At 40.3% G+C, this 20,910-nt stretch overlaps 1 protein-coding gene across 1 annotated transcript in view; it reads left to right on the top strand.

Moving 5' to 3' along the window:
• Positions 1 to 20,910, top strand: part of SPAG16 (sperm associated antigen 16) — a 409,743-nt gene that overhangs the window by 164,013 nt on the left and 224,820 nt on the right. Inside the window, exon 11 of the mRNA XM_028704644.2 lies at positions 11,878 to 12,021. Coding sequence (XP_028560477.2) covers positions 11,878 to 12,021 — 144 coding nt within the window. The remainder of the gene's footprint in view (positions 1 to 11,877; positions 12,022 to 20,910) is intronic.

The following is a 20,910-nucleotide window of genomic DNA, read 5'->3' as shown; positions in this document are numbered from 1 at the left end:
AGGCAGCTAAGCTGCACTCAGCAAAGACCCATTGAAATAAATCACCCTAAGTTAGACATGCCCATTAACTTCAGTGGCTCTGCTCTGAGTAGAATGAGCATAGGATGCATCATAAGGATTTTGTAAGGGGTGCTAAGAATTGATATCAAAGAATTTAACTTCTCTGTAGTGTGTTTATTATGAATGCCTATTATCATAAAGTAGTATTCAATTAAGTTTTACTAAAACTAGACCTACTGAAATTAATGGCCTAACTTAGCTATGTTCATTCATTTTTGTGGGCCAACACTGCGTGAAGCTTAGTTGACTATCACCCATAATTATCAATTTCGTTTGACCATAATACAGCACCACATTACTAATGCTGAAGCCCATTAATATTAATGGGTTAAAGATATCTTCCTCCTCTTTTTAAAATTTTATTTGCTAAAGTTCTTTCTACACACACACTCTCTCTAGCATTGCCTCATTAACCTATAATTAATATTATAACATATAATATTATAAATTTCAGAATAGAATACAAATCTCAGAATGATAACTAGAACATTTTAAATAGATTATAGTTTCTTATATTAATAAACATTAATGAATTCATTGTTTATAAGCCATTAAATGTACAAATACCAGAGTCAGAAGTATTTTTCTGCATGTGAAAATGCTTTCTGCTCATGGAAGAGATCTTGCATGTCACGACAGAGCTCAAGAAAATTGAAACGAAACTTTTCTTTGGGTGTGTTCTGCGGAAATATTTATAGGTGAAGGCATTGCTCAGTTAGTGGAGCATGAGACTTAATTTCAGGTTTGTTGGTTTGAGCCTCACATTGGGCAAAAAGATTTCTGCATTGCGGGGGGTGGCTAGATGACCCTTGTGGTACCTTCTAACTGTATGAGTCTATGAGTCTATGATTCTGTCTCAAAAAGTAGAGTTTAATTGATTGTGTTTAAAATTAATGAATTGCCTAAGAGCTTTCTTTGGCCTTTGGCACAAATAAAGCAAACAAACTGCTATAGAGCCTTACTATTATAGCGCTGCATGGAATTTGTGGAATTATGCTAGCATTTATTTTCCTTCTCCCTGCAGTCATTTTGATCTGGTTCATAGATTTTTCATCATTCCTAAAACAGTGCTGCATTGGGCCCACTTTCAAATCTTTATCGAAACAAGTAGGATATGAAGAAAGAAAGAAAGAAAGAAAGAAAGAAAGAAAGAAAGAAAGAAAGAAAGAAAGAGAAATGTTGTGGGCCCGTGTGCAGTGTGCCCTGAGGGACAGTAAAGGAGGAAGTGGCAGCAGAACAGAAGTAAAAACGTTCTGGAATTGAAAATGACCACAACTTTTTTATTATTACAAATGCCAGTAGGCTTTGGCTTAGGCATTGGGCATGTATCCTGAATTAGCCTCCTGCCTGCAGGCTGATGTTGGACAGGGTCAGGCTTGGGTTAAGGGTCACCTCAAAACACAGGTCAACTAAGCTGTGTGCCCCCCCCCCCCGCCGGCTTTGGAGGTTGTATGGCCCATTTGCTCCCCATTTTGGCTTCTGGACAGAATCTTCTTCTTAAAGGTACCCTGAGATACCGCATCTGCTCAAGGCAGATGATGCACCATCTCACCTGTCCGTCCCCCGCTCCCCCCCGTGCCAGAATAGATTAAAGATTCAATCCAATGCCTTATCTGCTGAAAGTTGTGACAATTGCTGTGAGGAAGGCAAAATCCTCAAACGGCCCAATTTGTTCCCGGCTCCAAAAACGATGATTTTCTCCATAGCAAAATCTTCTGAATGCAATGCCCATGTGGCTGGTGGATTGATCTGCCGCTGATGACACTGCTGGCACTCAGCGCGACCAGCTTAAATCCCCTTGGTATCAGACTGGAGTGAAGTCTTGAGCCCTCTGGTCCTCTGCCAAAGCACCCCACCCCAAAGGTCTTCATTGGCCAATTTTGATTTAAATAATAATAATAATAATAATAATTTATTATTTATACCCCGCCCATCTGGCTGGGTTTCCCCAGCCACTCTGGGCGGCTTCCAACTGAATATTAAAAACAGTACAGCATCAAACATTAAAAACTTCCCTAAAGAGGGCTGCCTTCAGATGACTTCTAAAAGTAAAATAGTTGTTTATTGCTTTGACATCTGCTGGGAGGGCGTTCCACAGGGCAGGAGCCACTACCGAGAAGGCCCTCTGCCTGGTTCCCTGTAACCTTACTTCTCGCAATGAGGGAACCGCCAGAAGGCCCTCGGCGCTGGATCTCAGTGTCCGGGCTGAACGATGGGGGTGGAGACGCTCCTTCAGATATACTGGACCGAGGCCGTTTAGGGCTTTAAAGGTCAGCACCAACACTTTGAATTGTGCTCGGAAACGTACTGGGAGCCAATGCAGATCTCTCAGAACTGGTGTTATGTGGTCCCGGCGGCCACTCCCAGTCACCAGTCTAGCGGCCGCATTCTGGATTAATTGCAGTTTCCGGGTCACCTTCAAAGGTAGCCCCACGTAGAGCGCGTTGCAGTAGTCCAAGCGGGAGATAACTAGAGCATGCACCACTCTGGCAAGACAGTCTGCGGGCAGGTAGGGTCTTAGCCTGCGTACCAGGTGGAGCTGGTAAACAGCTGCCCTGGACACAGAATTAACCTGTGCCTCCATGGACAGCTGTGAGTCCAAAATGACTCCCAGGCTGCGCACCTGGTCCTTCAGGGGCACAGTTACCCCATTCAGGACCAGGGAATCCCCCACACCTGCCCGCCCCCTGTCCCCCAAAAACAGTACTTCTGTCTTGTCAGGATTCAGCCTCAATCTGTTAGCCGCCATCCATCCTCCAACCGCCTCCAGGCACTCACACAGGACCTTCACCGCCTTCACTGGTTCTGATTTAAAGGAGAGGTAGAGCTGGGTGTCATCTGCATACTGATGAACACCCAGCCCAAACCCCCTGATGATCTCTCCCAGCGGCTTCATATAGATATTAAAAAGCATGGGGGAGAGGACGGAACCCTGAGGCACCCCACAAGTGAGAGCCCAGGGGTCTGAACACTCATCCCCCACCACCACTTTCTGGACACGGCCCAGGAGAAAGGAGCGGAACCACCGTATAACAGTGCCCCCAGCTCCCAGCCCCTCTAGACGGTCCAGAAGGATGTTATGGTCGATGGTGTCAAAGGCCGCTGAGAGATCCAGCAGAACTAGGAAACAGCTCTCACCTTTGTCCCTAGCCCGCCGGAGATCATCAACCAGCGCGACCAAGGCAGTTTCAGTCCCATGGTGAGGCCTGAATCCCGATTGGAAGGGATCCAAATGGTCCGCATCCTCCAGGCGTGCTTGGAGTTGTCTGGCAACCACCCGCTCAATCACCTTGCCCAAGAATGGTAAATTTGAGACTGGGCGATAGTTGGCCAAATTGGCTGGGTCTAAAGATGTTTTTTTAAGAAGCGGTTTAATGACCGCCTCTTTCAGCGGGTCTGGGAAGGCTCCCTCATAGAGGGAAGCATTCACCACCCCGCAGAGCCCATCGCCCAGCCCTTCCCGGCTCGCTTTTATCAGCCAGGATGGGCAAGGATCCAGGAGACAGGTGGTCGGTTTCACTTGTCCAAGCAGCCTGTCCACATCCTCGGAGGTAACAGATTGGAATTGATCCCATGTAACAGGACCAGACAGAACTCTAGCACTCTCCCACCCTGGCCCTGCTCCCACGGTGGAGTCTACCTCCTTCTGAATCTGAGCGACTTTATCTGCAAAAAACTTTGCAAAAGCATTGCAGGAGATCTTGGGGTCCCTACCAGGCCCCGGTGGTGCAGGTGGTTCCGATAGATTGCGAACTACCTGAAAAAGTCTCCTGCTGCTGTTTTCTGCAGATGCAATGGAGGCGGTGAAGAAGGCCCTCTTCGCCGTTGCCATTGCCACTTGGTAGGCTCGACGTTGAGCTCTAGCCCGTGTCCGGTCTGATTCAGAATGAGTTTTCCGCCACCGGCGCTCTAGCCGTCTCAACGATTGTTTCATCACCCTCAGCTCTGGGGAAAACCACGGGGCTGTCCGGGCTCCATGCAATCGGAGAGGGCGCTTCGGAGCCAGACAGTCAATAGCCCTGGTTAACTCCGCATTCCAGCGGGCCACCAGGGAATCAGCTGAAAGGCCATCAACTTGGGATAAAACATCCCCTACCACTCTCTGGAAACCAATTGGATCCATTAAGTGGCGGGGGCGGACCATCCGAATGCAGGCTATCTCATCATCCTCTGTGGCTGGCCAGAGGCCAAAGCAAAGTGGCCAGCTCTGAAGGAGGAGGTGACTGCCCCTCCCCAAGGGGCCATGCCAGGCCGCAACTGTAAGGGGAAGCAATTTTTGCTGTGGACCCTCATTTCTAACAGTGCTCTTGTTCATGGTTCAGCCAGCTAGCAGTTCTAGGATTTAATAAATTGGATTTAATAAGTGGTGCTGTGGTCTAAACCACTGAGCCTAGGACTTGCCGATCAGAAGGTTGGCGGTTCGAATTCCTGCTACGGGGTGAGTATCCATTGCTCAGTTCCTGCTCCTGCCCACCTAGCAATTCAAAAGCACACCCAAAACTGCAAGTAGATAAATAGGTGCCATTCTGGCAGAAAGGTAAATGGCGTTTCCATGCGCTGTTCTGGTTTCGCCAGAAGCGGCTCATGGCCTAGAGAAACTGTCTGTGGACAAACATCGGCTCCCTCGGCCAATAAAGCAAGATGTGCGCCGCAACCTCAGAGGCATCTGCGACTGGACTTAACTGCCAGGGGTCCTTTAACTTTTTAGGATTTAATAAGCTGTAAGGCACTGAAGCAGGGATTGCGGGGTGCAGGCAGGATTTTCCTGGAGTGGCAACTGACTCCATCGTACAGTTCTGATTTAGGGCAATGCTGAGATGACTTGGTAGGTAAGACTTTGGTAGGGGGTTAGGAAGTGGGAATGAGAGCAGTAAAGGGAGACAATGATTGGACCAGGAAGGGTGAATCAGGTATGGTTTTTCTCTAAAATGCAGATCAAAATAAATTTCCCATTCCCAGTTGCTACAGACCTTTGCGCATTTCACACTAGGGGGCAGAGCGGCACGGTGCACCCCCATTCCTGGCTCCCATGCTATGAAAATGAGAGTATTCTCAAATAGGGCAAAGGTTGGGAAAGAATAAAATATTTATGCATGTTAGTTTCAGTACTTTTTAGATTCATGTATGTTATATATTTTTAATGCCCACAGTATTCCTTTCCTGAGGTACAGTGCAATCACATTTTTTTACAGAAAGCTTTGAGGTAATGTTTACTTTCTTGATAGTATATAACACCAAGGTTACAGCTACTGACAAGAGGAGGTTTTAACAAAGAGAATGTCCTGTTAAAAATAGGAGGCTGGGGTGTGTTTGTTTAGAATCTATAGCTAGTTGAGCACAATAACAGCTGGAAATGACAGTATTTGTGTATTCTGAGAAAAAGATGTTGTGGTGCTCAACCTCTTCAGTCAGAAATGAGCTATAAAAAGCCTGTAATCTAAAACTGGCAACATCAGATCCTTGAGTGCAAAAATGGATTTTGTTGTTTTCTCCTGGGATCAATCTAAAGGAGTAGAAAACCCAAGTTGTTTTATTGTTCATTTTCTTTTCTTTGTATTCTGCAGGAGTACTAAAATGAGTTGGGAGGTTAGTGGGGTTCGCTCTTCCTGCTCAGCTTTGTCCGGGGGGCGGGGGGGGGGGATAGAATATGTCACTGGAAGCTATTGAACAGTAGATGTCAAGCAGCATATTTGAGCAGGAATCCGCAGAACTGTATGTATGTAAATCTTAATGTTACTGCTTCTGCTAGTATGTTTTATCCCACCTGGCCTCCCCCATCCTATGATATTTTACCACAGCACTCCAAGGTGTGTTAGGGTGAGAGATAGTAACTGTCCTAAGGTCACCCCATGAGCTTATGACTGAGCAGGGGCTTGGACCTTGCTGTCCCTGATCCTAGTGTGACGTGATAACTGCTGTATCATGTTATCCTGGCACTCCTCTCCAGGGAGGCCACCTGGGCCTCAAATGGCAGCGTGGCGTTGAGAGGCACACCCCAGACCACGAGCCTATTCTCTCAGGGGAAGTGCTAGGCTGCCTCCCTGATTTCCATACACACATACATGCCATCTTATCAGGATCAGCCTTAGTTTATTGGCCTTCATCTGGCCCACCTGGCTCAGTACTTGCACAGCCTTTCCTGATTCATGGGGAATGGAGAGAGAGAGATACAAATACTTACTTATTTGTTTTTATAGCTATATTAGAGACATTGCATTCCCAATCCCTCCTAGTGGTTTCATATATATATATTAAATATTCTGGGGGACAAGGTGGAACTTGATGGCAGACTGCCTACACATTCTGTGTCCATTATTTGTTGAAATCTGCCCTGCTTAGATGGATGTCAAGTGCATAATGATAAGGTTACACAGGAAAGAATGAAAGAAAAAGTATGTTGCTTTCACATAGCTGAGTCTGAACATCCTTCTAGTTCATTTTTCAATTAGAGCTAATGTTCTAACATCCCCCTATAGTTTCTTGATATAACTTTATCTGAGTGGGTGGCTATTTAAAACTAAAAATGTAAACCTTCATCTCCGCATTTCTTGTCTACTTCCCTTACTGAAGTGTATAATGAAAGTTATTTTTTAATGGTTGCCTTTTTTATTTTAAAGAGAGGATCACAGTCTGTTTGTCATAGAAAAATATCACCAGCATGGTAATTGTAGAATAATGCAATGCACAGTTTAAAGACCAATGTTAGCAAAATAAATAAATATTACTTCACATGGTAAGAAGACTAATGGGGCACATCTTACATTACTTTAGTTTATACATAGCTGTGCCAGTAAAAGGAGTATTCACATACATTTTATTTAATTGTTAGTGCATTCATCTGGATGATATTTCTATTCATGAATATCCCTTTCTTAACCACATTTCTGCACCACATCTAAATTAAAACTATTTTTTTCCAGAGTACACAGATTTGAAGTTTGTAACATTTTGATATGCCATTAGGTATTGTAGACAGTTTTATTTTTCTGATAGGGCAGGTGATGTATGTATTCTTTTCCTAGCATTTCTGTGTTGTTCAAATATTTAATTAGTGATTTAAATTTGTATCCCCACAGCCAAGAACTAGCATAACAGCAGCATCACAGAACCTGTACTGTGTGTGTGTGTGTGTGTGTGTGTGTGGTGCATCTCTCAGTGCACAATGTGCTCTGCTGCTAAATCCCTATCACTTTGTTCCAGGATACACAGTCTGAGAGCCTGAGGAGAGTATTTGCATGCATATGTCAGGACCCCCCCCCCCTTCTTCTAGGAAGTCTTCCTAGTAAGAATGGGTCATTTCATTCAGCAGAAATGAAAGGTTTTTAGAAGTGACTGTAGAGCAATTTGTTTATTGCCATTTTAATGTGATTTAAAATTTTGTTGGATGCTGCTTTGAACATTGTGAATGAGTGGGATTTAAATATTTTAAATAAGTGTGATAAAAATATAACATAGAACAATGGAGACAAGGCTATTGGGAAATATGTTCATCACATAAGTAGCATCTGTATGGGTTGTGTGAATAGGCATTGTCAGAAATAATAGCACACAGGAGAAATGCACATGCAGTACGAGAGTCCTGTTGAATCTGTGCAATATGGGCAATGTCAAATCATGAGGCGATTTATGAGGTAGTTGAAAACCCTTGTTACCTAATGGCTAGAAATACAGAATTTATTATCTCTGTAAATGTCAGAAAACTGTAATTCTTTGACCTTAAAAGAAATGTTTTCGATGATATCATACACAACAGTTTTCAGATCTGTAAAATGTCAAACCTCCAGCTGAATAAAAGCATAAAAACGTTATTTCATCACCAAAATTAGATTTAAATAAAGGCAGAAATGTTTCAAGCTGAAATGAAACCCACCCATTCATAAAGGCATTGTTAATTATAGGATGTGCCAGTCCTGTTCTGCTTGCTGAGATTTGAAACCCTTCTTTCATATTACTCTTTCCTTATAATTGATTAAACCTTACTGGACAAGGAAGAGAGCCAGTGCGCTGCCCAACTAGTTCTGTGTGCTGAAGGGAACATTAGTTCTTGAGCAGAAGTCCAGTCACTCAACCCACTTCAGACTCTGACCCCATTTCTCCAGTTCCAGTAAACCAGTTACCCAGTAACCCATAGCTAACACTCTAAACAGGTACAGATAGGTAGCCGTGTTGGTCTGCCATAGTCAAAACAAAAAAAATTCCTTCCAGTAGCACCTTAAAGACCAACTAAGTTAGTTCTTGGTATGAGCTTTCGTGTGTGTGGGTGTGTGTGTGGGTGTACGTGCACAGAAGCAACATAGGCCATTAAATGCATATACGCAGGATAAGGGCCCCATATATTGAAAATAGGAAGTGATATATCTTTTTCCAATTCTAATGGTGACCTTGAGAAGGGTAATGCCTTAAATTTTCATATTAATTTAGGAATTTGAATTGGCAGGTCAATGCTGTATTTTTTAATCAATTTGGAAATACCTTCTTGTATAAACCTTTGTAATTTAGCAGAACTTGCCAAGTGGCAAGTTTTGTGTCACATTCTTTCTAAGTGTGTACAGAGCGCAGCAGTGCTTCTAACCATCTGTGGAAAAGCTGCCATGCAAGAGGAACCTGGGAATTGCTAACACTAATGATGAATGTTAATCTCAAACAAGCTAGAGATAGAAACTGCCTTGTTTCAAGTTGGTCAAGCTAAAATTGCATTTGGGAACAGCTGTTTTCCTTTTATTGAAAAAGAAGACAGTTTAATATTTCTGTGCTCTCAGGAAACATATACATTGAAAAGTGCCAAAGGTCGCACAATAAAAATTATTAGCAAGTCAAATAATAATTGTAATTTACCTCACAATATGTCTGTTTTGTTTCACATTTGAACACTCCAGTTCTATTTAAAATATATATATTCCAGCAGAACCTGATGAATGTTATTAGTAACCGCTGAGGTAACCATTGTTGAAGCAGACAAAATATAAGTTGTCATGCTTTTTAAACTGGAAGCTAATAGATACCCTTACCTTCAACAGTAAATTGTAGAACGATCATTGGTCACAATATGCTGCACAACCACCACAAAGTACCAAAGTCTAATTATATATTTCAGTGCAAAATCATGAAATAGGAAAAAATGCAGCCTCTCTTGGGACAATGAGACTAAACTTCTGAATTCTCCAGATCAGTGCTTCTGGTTTCGCTTGGTGTGATACTCAAGACAGGTCAATGCACATCAAATCATAATTCAATTTTATAATAATATAAAACCAGATCTCACTACATTTCAAATATTACTAAAATCAGTATAAAATATCCATCAAAAAAATTCCAGCACAAACTAGCCACTAAAAGCAGCAATAAAAAGGTGGGACTTTAAGACCCATTTAAAGGTGGTGAAGTCTGCTTTTAGTATTGGTCGTAGACATCAGGGAAAACCCCTGATGGAGGTGCTTTTCTTTTTTGCTTGTCTTCCTGAGAAAAATAATGGGGAGTCACGGGAGGAAATGTGAAATTTGTGTGATTCAGGAAATGTTTTCCTTTATTTTCTCTTATTCCTTTAATGACTTGGAGGCAGTGATAAGTTTATCAAGTTGTTTCCCGACCAGATGTGAAGCTTTTTTCAAGGTTACAATAATTTAAAGACACAGAAGCCTTTGGTGGGATGAGATCTAGGCAACTGATGCCACAGGCTGCTTATCATGACTTCATGACTTCGTCACTGATTATGTATATTGAGCATCTCTAGCTTCTGTTCCATCCAAACACTCAGGTGCCCAGTGTAGATGTGTAGATGTTCAGGGTCAAAGTACATGTGGAGCGGGGAATCACAGTTGTAGAAGCAGGCTTGTGGTGAGGCTTAAACATCTCATTAGGATCACACAATTCTGTCTGAATAGACCTTTATGCAGTCTCTCTCGGTGGCCCAAAGTGTTCTGCCGAAATGTTGGATATTTCTCATTCACAGATAGCTTAGACATACATGTTACCCATGAAGACAATTCCATTGAATCTGGTGGCGCCGCTTGGGTGTTACTTGAGCCCAAGTAACAGTGATTTTCAATTTGGAGGTGGAAGTGGTTTCAGTTATTGGTATATCTATGCTTCAGAGTTGATAACATATCTTGAATTGTAGCATAAACGGAAGCTAGTCCTAGCTTTGTAAACAAAACCACACCCACATTAGCCACTGTAATAAGCTATGTCCCATTCTATTCATGTTCTAAAGCAGTGAGGCTAACCTGTCTCCCTCCAGCTCTTGGTGGACTCTGACTCCTGCCCTGTATCTGACTGTTGGCCAGGCTGCCCAGGATTCATGGGAGTTGGAGTCCAACAACAAGTGGAGGGCTGCAGGTTAGCGACCCCTGTTTTTAAGGAGAGTTAAATAATTCCAAATAATGCAATGGGCATATAAATGCATCAGATGAAAATGACTATGACAGCCTCTGCATTGCCGCTTTATGTTAGGACGAAGTCCTTCTACAGTTGGGGGTGGGGGAGAATGCTGATATCACATGTGCCATGGCCTCCTAAAGTACTTTCACTTGAGTTTACAGGGGCTTCTGTACTGGAAATAATTAGATCCCGTGAACAAAAAGAAAGCAAAACTTTTTTACATTGCTGAGCTGCTGAAAGAAAAGCAAGGGCACCTAATTAATGTTACACATATGGCACCCTTTGAGGAATGAATGTGATTCCCTTTTGCAAGTGGCAGCCCGACCATATTTGTGTCACCAACCCAGCTGCTAATTAAATGGTATTCACTTCTGGTTGTACGACTCTTGAGCAGCTTTCGCATTTTGTAGGAGCCCTGTAATTAAGGCAGAGGGGGGAAACCCTATGAATTCTGCATTGTGTGTTACATTCTAGTGGCAAGAGCTTATTTTCTTTGATATACTATACATGTTATTTTTACCAACCAGTTGCTACAGATTATTACAAAGGCACTTTGAGAAAATAGTTGTGGCTTTTTCTTTTTCTAAAAGGTGTTTAAAAGGAAGTCTAGAGAAAGACAGGGAGAAGATAATGTTTCATACACACACAGGCTTATTGAAGACAGTGGGATGTGCGCAAGCTGAAAAAAGGACTTGTGCCATTTTTACTTGGATTCAGAGAAATGAATTATCTATTTTTAATCTTCTTTACATAGGAAAATATCAATTTAAGAAGGGAAAGGGGATAAAGAGTAAAGGAAGTTATTACAAATTACAAACGGGACCTTAGAGAAGAGCCCTTTCCTGCAGCCCATCACCCAAGTTTGCAATAAGCCGAGGAATAGGTTGGCTTTGTTTCTCAAGCATTCTGCCCTCCTTGCCTAAGTTAAGGTCACCAAACTTTTTTTCAATGAACCTGGAGACACTTTTCAACTTCAGTGGATTTTGTATGGGGACTGATTTGTAAATTCTGGGGCTGTCCTTGGGAAACGGGGATGTCTGGTAACCTTAGCCTAGGTGCCAGTTCAGATTAGAGGATTTGGGGCAGATATCTCCTTCACAGTCTCCTAGGGTAAAGGGCAAGTACCTTTCTCAGAGTACTTGCTACATATATGATGTATGATGAGGACATCAAGTAAGATTTGATTGTATTTTGAAGTTGTGAATGATTATGCTGGGTTCAGCATTCTAAACATTGCCATTAGGAGTGAGTTGTTTCCTATTTATTAATATTTGGAACCTTAGCTTTAAAAAAAAAACTGTAATGTTTCTAGAGTGTATGTATGGTAGGTATAATGTAGCTGATGGAACTTCCTCCCTGAAGCAAATGCCTTAACAAATTGCTGGGGTACTATGGTTCTTTTGATTTCATTTCTTAACCCCTACTTTCTGCTCCCTACAGTTTGGCTTTACATCCGAGGAAAGACATTGTTGTTACTGGAAGTGATGACCGCCTGTGGAAGATGTGGGCCTTTCCCAATGGGAACATCATCATGAAGGGTGAAGGTCATACTGATTGGCTTTCTGGGTGCTGCTTCCATCCAAGGTCAGTAAAAACAGCCTTGTGAACCAGCACTAATCCCTTCTGGGAAAGTGCTTGTTTGCTATGCCTTTTCTAGCCGGTCTACTTTGGTGACTTTCTATTCTGAGTGGATCCTTCTGCTGAATTTCCAAACATGTAGATAAATGTTCCTTTGCCTTTCACTGTGTTGACTTAAGATTGATTGCTTTCAGTATTTTGTACATTTCAGACTTTTGTCCACATGCTTGTGCATCTCACAAAGTGTAATAAGCTTTTCAGATCTCTCCATGCCAGTCTCTCTGTGCTTATCACAAGGCTGAATTAGATGCATACTTAAAATCACCTATAAGTACTGCAGTTGGCTTTTTAAGTGTTTATTTTATTTGTCCAAATGGTATCTATTTTCTCTCCCATGTTACCTAGAGAACAAGTGCATCAACCTTTCCCTAAAACTTCTCCCACCATGACTTAAGAAAAAGAAGCAGTGATTTAAGACACTGAGATAGCCAACAACTCATTGCATTTAATTATCATTAGAAATCAGACAGGTAATGCAGTTTTACTCGGGGGGAAACAGTCTTCATTCATTTCTCTCTCTCTCTCTCTCTCTCTCTCTCTCAATATAATTAAGGGCAATTTCATAAACCCTTTTGACTGCTTATTTGCACAATTAACTAGGCATGTGAGTGGTTTATTAGCATAAGACTCTATGGTCAGAGAAGGGAGCTCATTCAAAATCTTAAGGACAAGCAGATCTAAAAGTCATCTGAATTGGACATTATTAGTTGCTTAGTCAACTCCGTCTCTCTCTCTCTCTCTCTCTCTCTCTCTCTCTCTCTCTCTCTCTCTCTCTTACACACACACACACACACACACTCACACACACACACACACACACACACACAAACACACACCCCACACACAGTGGTGGGGATGGAGGATCTTTCCTTTCATCTGATACCCTCTCTCCACTCCTTTGCCTCCTTTCCCTCCTGCTCAGCCCTCCCTTGCTTCTGCTTGCCTCTTACTTTTCCCCTGCTTCTTCAAAGGTTGCCATTGTGACTTCCTATTGTTTCCCTGTTCTGGGCAATCCTTGGTTGCACTGGCGACACCTTGACATACACTCCTTTTACTTGCTTGTTCACTGAAACATCAGGCCAAATGGCACAGCATCTGCTTCTGCTGTAGACTGTCACTTTACCCAGGAGATTCCATGTGTGCAACAGACAGTCTGTCTTCTCTCCAGTTCCACATCTTGGTAGTGGATAGGAGGAACCAATGCTTAGTGTTGCTAGACTACCACTGCATCTGGGATCTGGTGGTGATGAGTCCTTCCCAGCTTCATAGTTCAGACACAGTGCATGTGCTTCACATGTAGAAGCTCCCAACTTAAATCCCCAGCATTTCTAGTGATGGGAAAGATCTCTTCCAAAGACCCCTGGAGAGTAGACAGTACTAGACCAATGATCTTACCCAGTATAAGCAGGATCAAATGTTCCATTGAAAAGACATCAGGAACACCATTGATGGATTATCTGTCAAAGTATCACCCATACATGAAGTTGTGGGCAGGATTTTAAATATAAGCAGTGGATTTAATGATAGTGAAGTTCAGATAATATAAACATATATATTGCAAAACAGCTAATCAAAAGAAGTAAAAAAAAAAAACAACATCAGGAAAGATGAGGTGGGAAGTCTAGAAGTACTTTTTCTTCAGAAAATTGTGTATGACATTAAATGTTTGGGAATATTTTTGGAGATTTTTTAAAAATGTTAAGAACAAAATGGCATCTGGACAAAATAGCAGGTCACTGCCACTCCTGTACAAACTAAGAGGAAGCAGCTTTTTAGTGTGGCAGCAGCAGTGGGTGGTGGGATATTCTACTCAGAGAAGGTGCGTACAAGGCATTCTCCTTCCTCCACCCCAACATACTAGGCTTCCTCCTCAAGCCATCCTGTAGCTATAGCTGCTGCATCTGTATGTTAACTTTGGCAGTGGGCTGTCCTTCCTGGGGCTTGTAGCTAAAATTTAACTGTTAACTATGGGCTACTTGAATTAAGGGAGGCTTAGAGGTGAGGGATTGTTTTGAATTCTCCCCCCATCCCACGAACACTATCCCTTCACAAGATCAGGAGTTACAGCTTGCCATGTGAGGTAAGATCTCCTGTCCCAATACACCCAACTTCCATTTGTTTGATGCTGTGAACATTGCAGCTTCTATGAAGGAAGGGTATGGTCAATTTGATGGAGGGAGTGGGGAGTCTATCACAGGACCTTGGAGCATGAGCCATGGTTCACTGTAGGTAGGAAGGGTGGCAGAGAGGCAGGGAGAGCTTGAATATTGAGTAACAGGCTTAAGTTCCATTTTGTATTATTGAATTTTGCAAGTTTTATAAATGACTGAATAATAACAATAAATTAGTAGAATAGTTGGAAGAGGCAGAGCCCAAAGGGAAATGGGAAAAGAGGCCAGGAAAGGAAGGGTAGATAGGAGTTGAGCGACTTCACACATGGCAGAAAGGTTTGGGTTACTGTTGACAAGCTTGAGAGCTATCTCTGTTGGTAGAACATGAGACTCTTAATCTCAGGGACATGGATTCGAGCCCCACGTTGGGCAAAAGATTCTTGTGTTACAGGGGATTAGACTAAATGACCCTTGTGGGTCCCTTCCTATTTCTAATGACTTCCTTCCTAATTCTATGACTCTATGAGACTGAGGGACTTGTAAACACTGAAGCAATGAATCCTAAGATATAGGTGTGTGTGTGTGTGTGTGTGTGTGTGTTAAATTACACATATGAATAACTAGCAAAAACTTTGTCCATTTACTGTTGACGTATAAATGTTTGTGGGATCCCTTTAAGGTGGCAGGTAGGGATGTGGGTGGCGCTGTGGTCTAAACCACTGAGCCTAGGGCTTGCCGATCGGAAGGTCAGCGGTTTGAATCCCCGTGACATGGTGAGCTCCCATTGCTCGGTCCGTGCTCCTGCCAACCTAGCAGTTCAAAAGCATGTCAAAGTGCAAGTAGATAAATAGGTACCGCTCCGGCGGGAAGGTAAATGGCGTTTTCGGGCACTGCTCTGGTTTCGCCAGAAGCAGCTTAGTCATGCTGGCCACATGACCCAGAAAAACTGCGGACAAACGCCGGCTCCCTCGGCCTGTAAAGCAAGATGAGCGCTGCAACCGTAGAGTCGTTTGCGACTGGACTTAACTGTTAGGGGTCCTTTACCTTTCGTGTCTGTTATGACTGAACATTCTTCCACTTTATTGCAGGGCAAGGAACCCTTCACATAAAAAACTAGCATCTCAGGTAGAAGGCTAAACTAGAACTCTTTTACATGACACGCCAGTTTTCTATGGGCAGAGTGTTTTAATATGGAGGAGCTATCCATCATGTGATTCCCACCAGCCGTGCTCTTGACAGAGGTTTATACTTCAGTGAGAACTAAGCATTTTAATACATGTCACTAGTATGTTTGGTTGTTTTGCTTCTGGGAGGGTGGTGCATAGATGCATGTCTGTCATTCTAGTTGATTATGTAATGTAGTTGCTACTGGACCAGTCTTAAGAAGATCAAAGTAATTTATGGAATAAAGGGGTGGGGGCAATTGGAAGAGAACACTACCCCTTGTAGCGCTGCTGGGCATACTAATAAGATTTTGATCCTGTATTGTTACCATGGCATCCAGTGACTCGGCCTCCAAGGATTTCTCATTAGTCTTTGACCAACACACTTTTCAAAAGGCTTTCCTCTTTTTCACTCAGTTATTAAAATTAAAATAAGCCAGTCTGAATTTATTTTCACCTCATGGTATTGAAAGAATAGAAAAAAAGCTGCTGTTATTTTTGTACGTCGTTGAAGTCATTCAATATATGAATTTCTTCCAATTTAGGGTTTTACTAAGAATGCAGCATTTAATAGGATTTAAATTCTAACTTTATGTTTGGTTTGTAAGTGTATCCTTGTAAGTGACTGAGCAGCAACCAGGTGGGCTTTTCTAGCAAGGACTGAAGGGAAATAATGGTTAGGCTGCTACAGTCAGGATGGCTTTTTTTCAGAGAGCCATAGCAAATTAAGGGAAGTTGACCCTAACATGTTGTTAGGAGCATCATTTTTAATTTTGAAACCATATTTTATGATACAGATTGTCTTTTCTTCCTTGTTTGCATGGCGAGTCCCCCCGCCCCCCGGAAATAAAGACACATGACACAATTATTAAGGTTAATGGGCTAAATAGGGCCACAACTTTATTGGTTACAGTTGATGAGTGGTATTGGCCTAGCCTCAATTCTTATTTCAGGATGAGGAAGGCAGAACTTTAGGTGTAGAAATACAAACAAAAGAAGGAAAAATTATAGTGATGGGAATATACGCCCTGAACAATAGAATGGATGATTTTTTTAGGAATTTAGAAGAGAGACTATGGGACTATGTGGGCGAAAATATAGTAATCATGGGGGATTTAAACGGGGTGACATCTATAGAAATGGATAGAACACAGAGACAGAACATCTAATTCAGGTAGACTACCACTCTCCTTCTTTCATTTAACTGAAAATTTTAATTTATATGATGCCTGGAGAACAAAAAACCCAAGTGTTAAGGATATAACTTACTATTCAGAGGCAAAAAAATCGGGGACGAATCAATGCCATTTGGTTATCAAAGAAATTGATGTTGAATTTAGATAAAGTGGAAATATTGAACAGATCTATATCAGATCATAACCCAGTATCAGCTCACATGAAATTTAAAAGTCATACTAAGGGGAGGTGAAGAATGAATGATGAGGTATGGAGAGACGAACAAAGTGTATTAAAAGCAAAAGAAACATTGAAAGAATTTTTTGAAATAAATGAAAATCAAGGTACAGACAAGAAAATAATCTGGGAGGCAAGTAAAGTTATCATGAGAGTATATGCAATACAACAAATGGGGGAATAAAGAGAAATAAAGAAAATAATATTATGGAGATAAATAAACAAATAAGAGAGAAAGAAAAAGAACTAGTAAAAAATCCAAAAAATGAATACACACTCCACCACATCAAGAATCTACAATCTCATTTATCCAATTTAATCAATAGAGAAGTTGGGGGGAAAAATTATCTGGACAAAACAAAGATACTTTGAACAGGCAAATAAACCCGGCAGAATGTTGGCATGGCTTATTAAAGAAAGGCAAATAGAAAGAGTAATAAATAGAATTATAGATGAAGAAAAATAAATTATTGAACCGGAACAGATTAAAGACAGATTTATAAAATATTATAAAAAAAATTATAAAGCGGAACAGGAGGAGGAAAAGAAAATTCAAAAATATCTGCTAGAGAACAGCTTACCAGAAATTAATGAAACGGAATATGCCATCTTAAATTCAAATATTGAATTGGAAGAAATAAAGAAGTGATAAAAAATATGAAAAAAGGGAAATCACCAGGACCAGATGGAGTCTCAGTGACATACTATAAAAAACTAGAAGAAATAATTGCACCAAAATTAAAATTAATTATGAATGAAATACTAGAGAAAGGAGAAATACCAGATTCTTGGCAAGAAGCGTTAATAACCCTACTCCTAAAACAAGGTGCAGATTCAAAATTAATTAAAAATTATAGACCAACCTCCCTATTAAATATAGATTATAAATTTTTCACAGGTGTTTTAGCAAACAGAATGAAAATTTTGTTAAAAAGAATAATAAAGAAAGACCAAGCCGGGTTTCTACCAGAGAGGCAAATTAAAGATAATACCAGAGTAATCATAGATTTACTAGAATACGTGGAAATGAGAGCAAGTTAGAAAATAGCAATGCTGCTGGTAGACGCCGAAAAGGCATTTGATAGTGTTTCGTGGAACTTTTTAATTAAAACTTGTGAAAGTTTGAGAATAGGAAAGAGAATTATGAATGGAATTCAGGCAATTTATAAAAAACAAAAGGCTAAATTATAAATATGAAATTACGGAGGAATTTGATATTGAAAGAGGGATAAGACAAGGATGCCCCCTATCACCACTTCTATTCATTACAGTATTGGAAACATTGCTAATAGCATTAAGGAAAGATAAAGAAATAAGGGGTATAAATTTGGAAACACAATGTTACAAAGTTAAAGCTTTTGCAGATGATGTAATCATAACAACCGAAACTTCAGTAGAAAGCATTCAGAAAGCACTAATAAAAATGAAAGAATTTGGTGAAGTCTCAGGATTTAAACAAGGTAAATTACTTAGGGGTATGGATCACAAATAAAAATATGAATTTGTTTAACAACAATTATATTTAAAAATGGAAGGAAATTAAAGGAAGTATAGAAAAATGGAACAAACGAAAACTTCCACTATGGGGGAGAGTATCAATGATTAAAATGGCAATATTACCGAAAATCTTATTTTTATTTCAAACAATCCCAATAATAATTGGGACAAAATATCTTAAAAGCTGGCAAAGAGATCTTGCCAATTTTATATGGCAAGGGAAGAAAGCCAGAATAAAATAAGAAATAATGATGGGTTCAAAGGAAACTGGGGAATTTGCAGTTCCAGACTTAAGAAGATATTTCGAAGCAGCATTCTGGAGTTGGATGAAAGAGTGGATGTTACTAAAAGATATTGAAGTTTTGAAACTAGAAGGAAGGGATAAAATATATGGCTGGCACGGATACTTATTCTATGGGAAAATACAATTGCATAAAGGATTTACAAACCACCTAGTAAGGAAGGCCCTATATGAGGTATGGGAGAGAACAAAAGAGAGAATTATAGAAAGAACACCATGGTGGATTTCCCCATTAGAAGCAACCTCGACATTAAAAAATAATATAAAAACCACCTGGCCAACCTATAGAGATTTAGTAGAAGGTATGAATGAAAATATTAAATTAAAAGAATATGAAGAACTCAAAACAATGGGAATAAATTGACTAGAATATTTCCAACTTAAGGCTACATATGAGAAAGTTATAAAAATTAGGGGATTTGGGAATAAAACATCAAAATTAGAAAGAGAGGTATTACAAAATAATCAAAAAACACTTTCAAAACTGTATAGAGTATTAGATAAAGCCCCTCCCCTAGACCAAGAAGTAAAAGGAGAGAATATGCTAAAGTGGGAATGGGATCTAGGATATACAATTGATTTGGAAGATTGGAAAAAGTTTTGGGGGAAAAACATAAATGTTATGGTCTGCAATTCAATAAGAGAGAATTATATGAAGATGCACCACAGATGGTATATGGCACCAGACAGACTAGCAAAAATAAATAGATCGATTAGTAATAAATGTTGGAGATGCAATAAGATGAAGGGTACTCTATATCATATGTGGTGGACATGTTCAGAGATAAAAAAAATTCTGGGAAATGATCCATGAAGAAAACAAAGAATTAATAAAGGTTTCATATAACAAAAGGGCAGAAGCATACTTATTAGGAATTTTGAGTAAGGATATCCCCAGAGATACAATTAACATATTCCTATACGCAACAACAGCAGAACGTTGGTGGCCAGTTACTGGAAAGGAAATAACATCCCAACAAAAAGGGAATGGTTAAGTAAACTATGTGAGTATCTGGAGTTAGCAAATTGACGGATATAATAAGGCACAAATCTAAAACTATGGTACAGGAACAATGGGAAAGCTTAAATGAATATTTACACAAACAGGGATCAAACACGAAAGTTTGGTTGTGCTTAGACTAACCTTGTGAAGAATACAAAGATTAGATGGATTACGAAAGAATTTAAGGAAAGGAGGTGACTGGAGAACAGATGTAAAGGTGAATCAGATAACCAAGAGACGTGTGGTGAATGCGGTGGAAGTCTTTTATAATATTTTAACTAGGATTTAAATATTGTAATGTTTGAAGTATGAATTTGGAATTATTGATTATGAAAAGTATTTTTTCTCTTCATTCTTTTTCTTTCTTTCTTTTACCTTTTGTCTTCTTATCTAGTCTGCATTCTGGAAAATTGTGTAAACAAAATATTTTTATGTATGGTTATGTATTGTTTCTATTTCTTCTATTCATTTAATAAAATTTAATAAAAAATTAATTAAAAAATAAAATAAAAAGGTGCATAAGACTGGGCTTAGTGAAGACAAACATATTTGCTTTAATGGTTAAAGTGCCACACTGTCACCTAATAGGCGTCCTTACCTTCAAATACAACTGCTGACCTTAAATTGCTAAAATTACTATGCACTGAAAAATACTTACCAAATCTTAACTATACCCTGCAATTTCCCCTTCTGTATCTACCCAATGCTTCCAAATAAAAGTGTGCTGGTTTTAGTGGTTTTTGAGACACATTATCACTTAACAATCTTTAGTCACAGCTTCTTGCTTGAAAATTGTGAAAATTGCCATGCACTGCAGGCTACAAGCTTACAATATTGCTGTGTGATCCTCCCCTCTATCTAGAACAATATCACAGGGGAATCTTAAGGTCACCATCTCAAGCCAGACATAAGGTGCTTAGCTTACTTTGCCACTGCAGGATGCACATGGTTATAAATAGATTCATAAATAAATTACAGATTTAAGTAGGTTTCACGGGAAAAATAACATTGCTGTATCAATAGTCTCAATAACAGCCTTTAAATCTACAAAGGAGGCAAGCAAATCTACAAAGGAGGCAAGTGGTCTTACACACGGCCACATACTTGTGTAAATGTGAGTGATAAAACAGTGCCCATGGTGAAATAGCCAGTTCTCAGATCAGTCTGTTATTTGACAGAGACAGCAAAAGCTGCCCAGATTTCTAATTTAAGTAGTAGAATTTGGCCCCAATACAAATTAAGCTGTGTTAGGTCTGTAGAATTTAGGCAGAATACCTATTAAGCTAATTTGCCTATGCTTTGAAGAACAGTTTATATCCCCCTTGTGGAATATATGGACTACACTGC

The sequence above is a fragment of the Podarcis muralis genome, chromosome 1, assembly GCF_964188315.1.
Source record: "Podarcis muralis chromosome 1, rPodMur119.hap1.1, whole genome shotgun sequence".
NCBI classification, from domain to species: domain Eukaryota; kingdom Metazoa; phylum Chordata; class Lepidosauria; order Squamata; family Lacertidae; genus Podarcis; species Podarcis muralis.
Note: the sequence above shows the minus strand (reverse complement) of the source record. Positions and strands in the feature narration are given on the sequence as shown.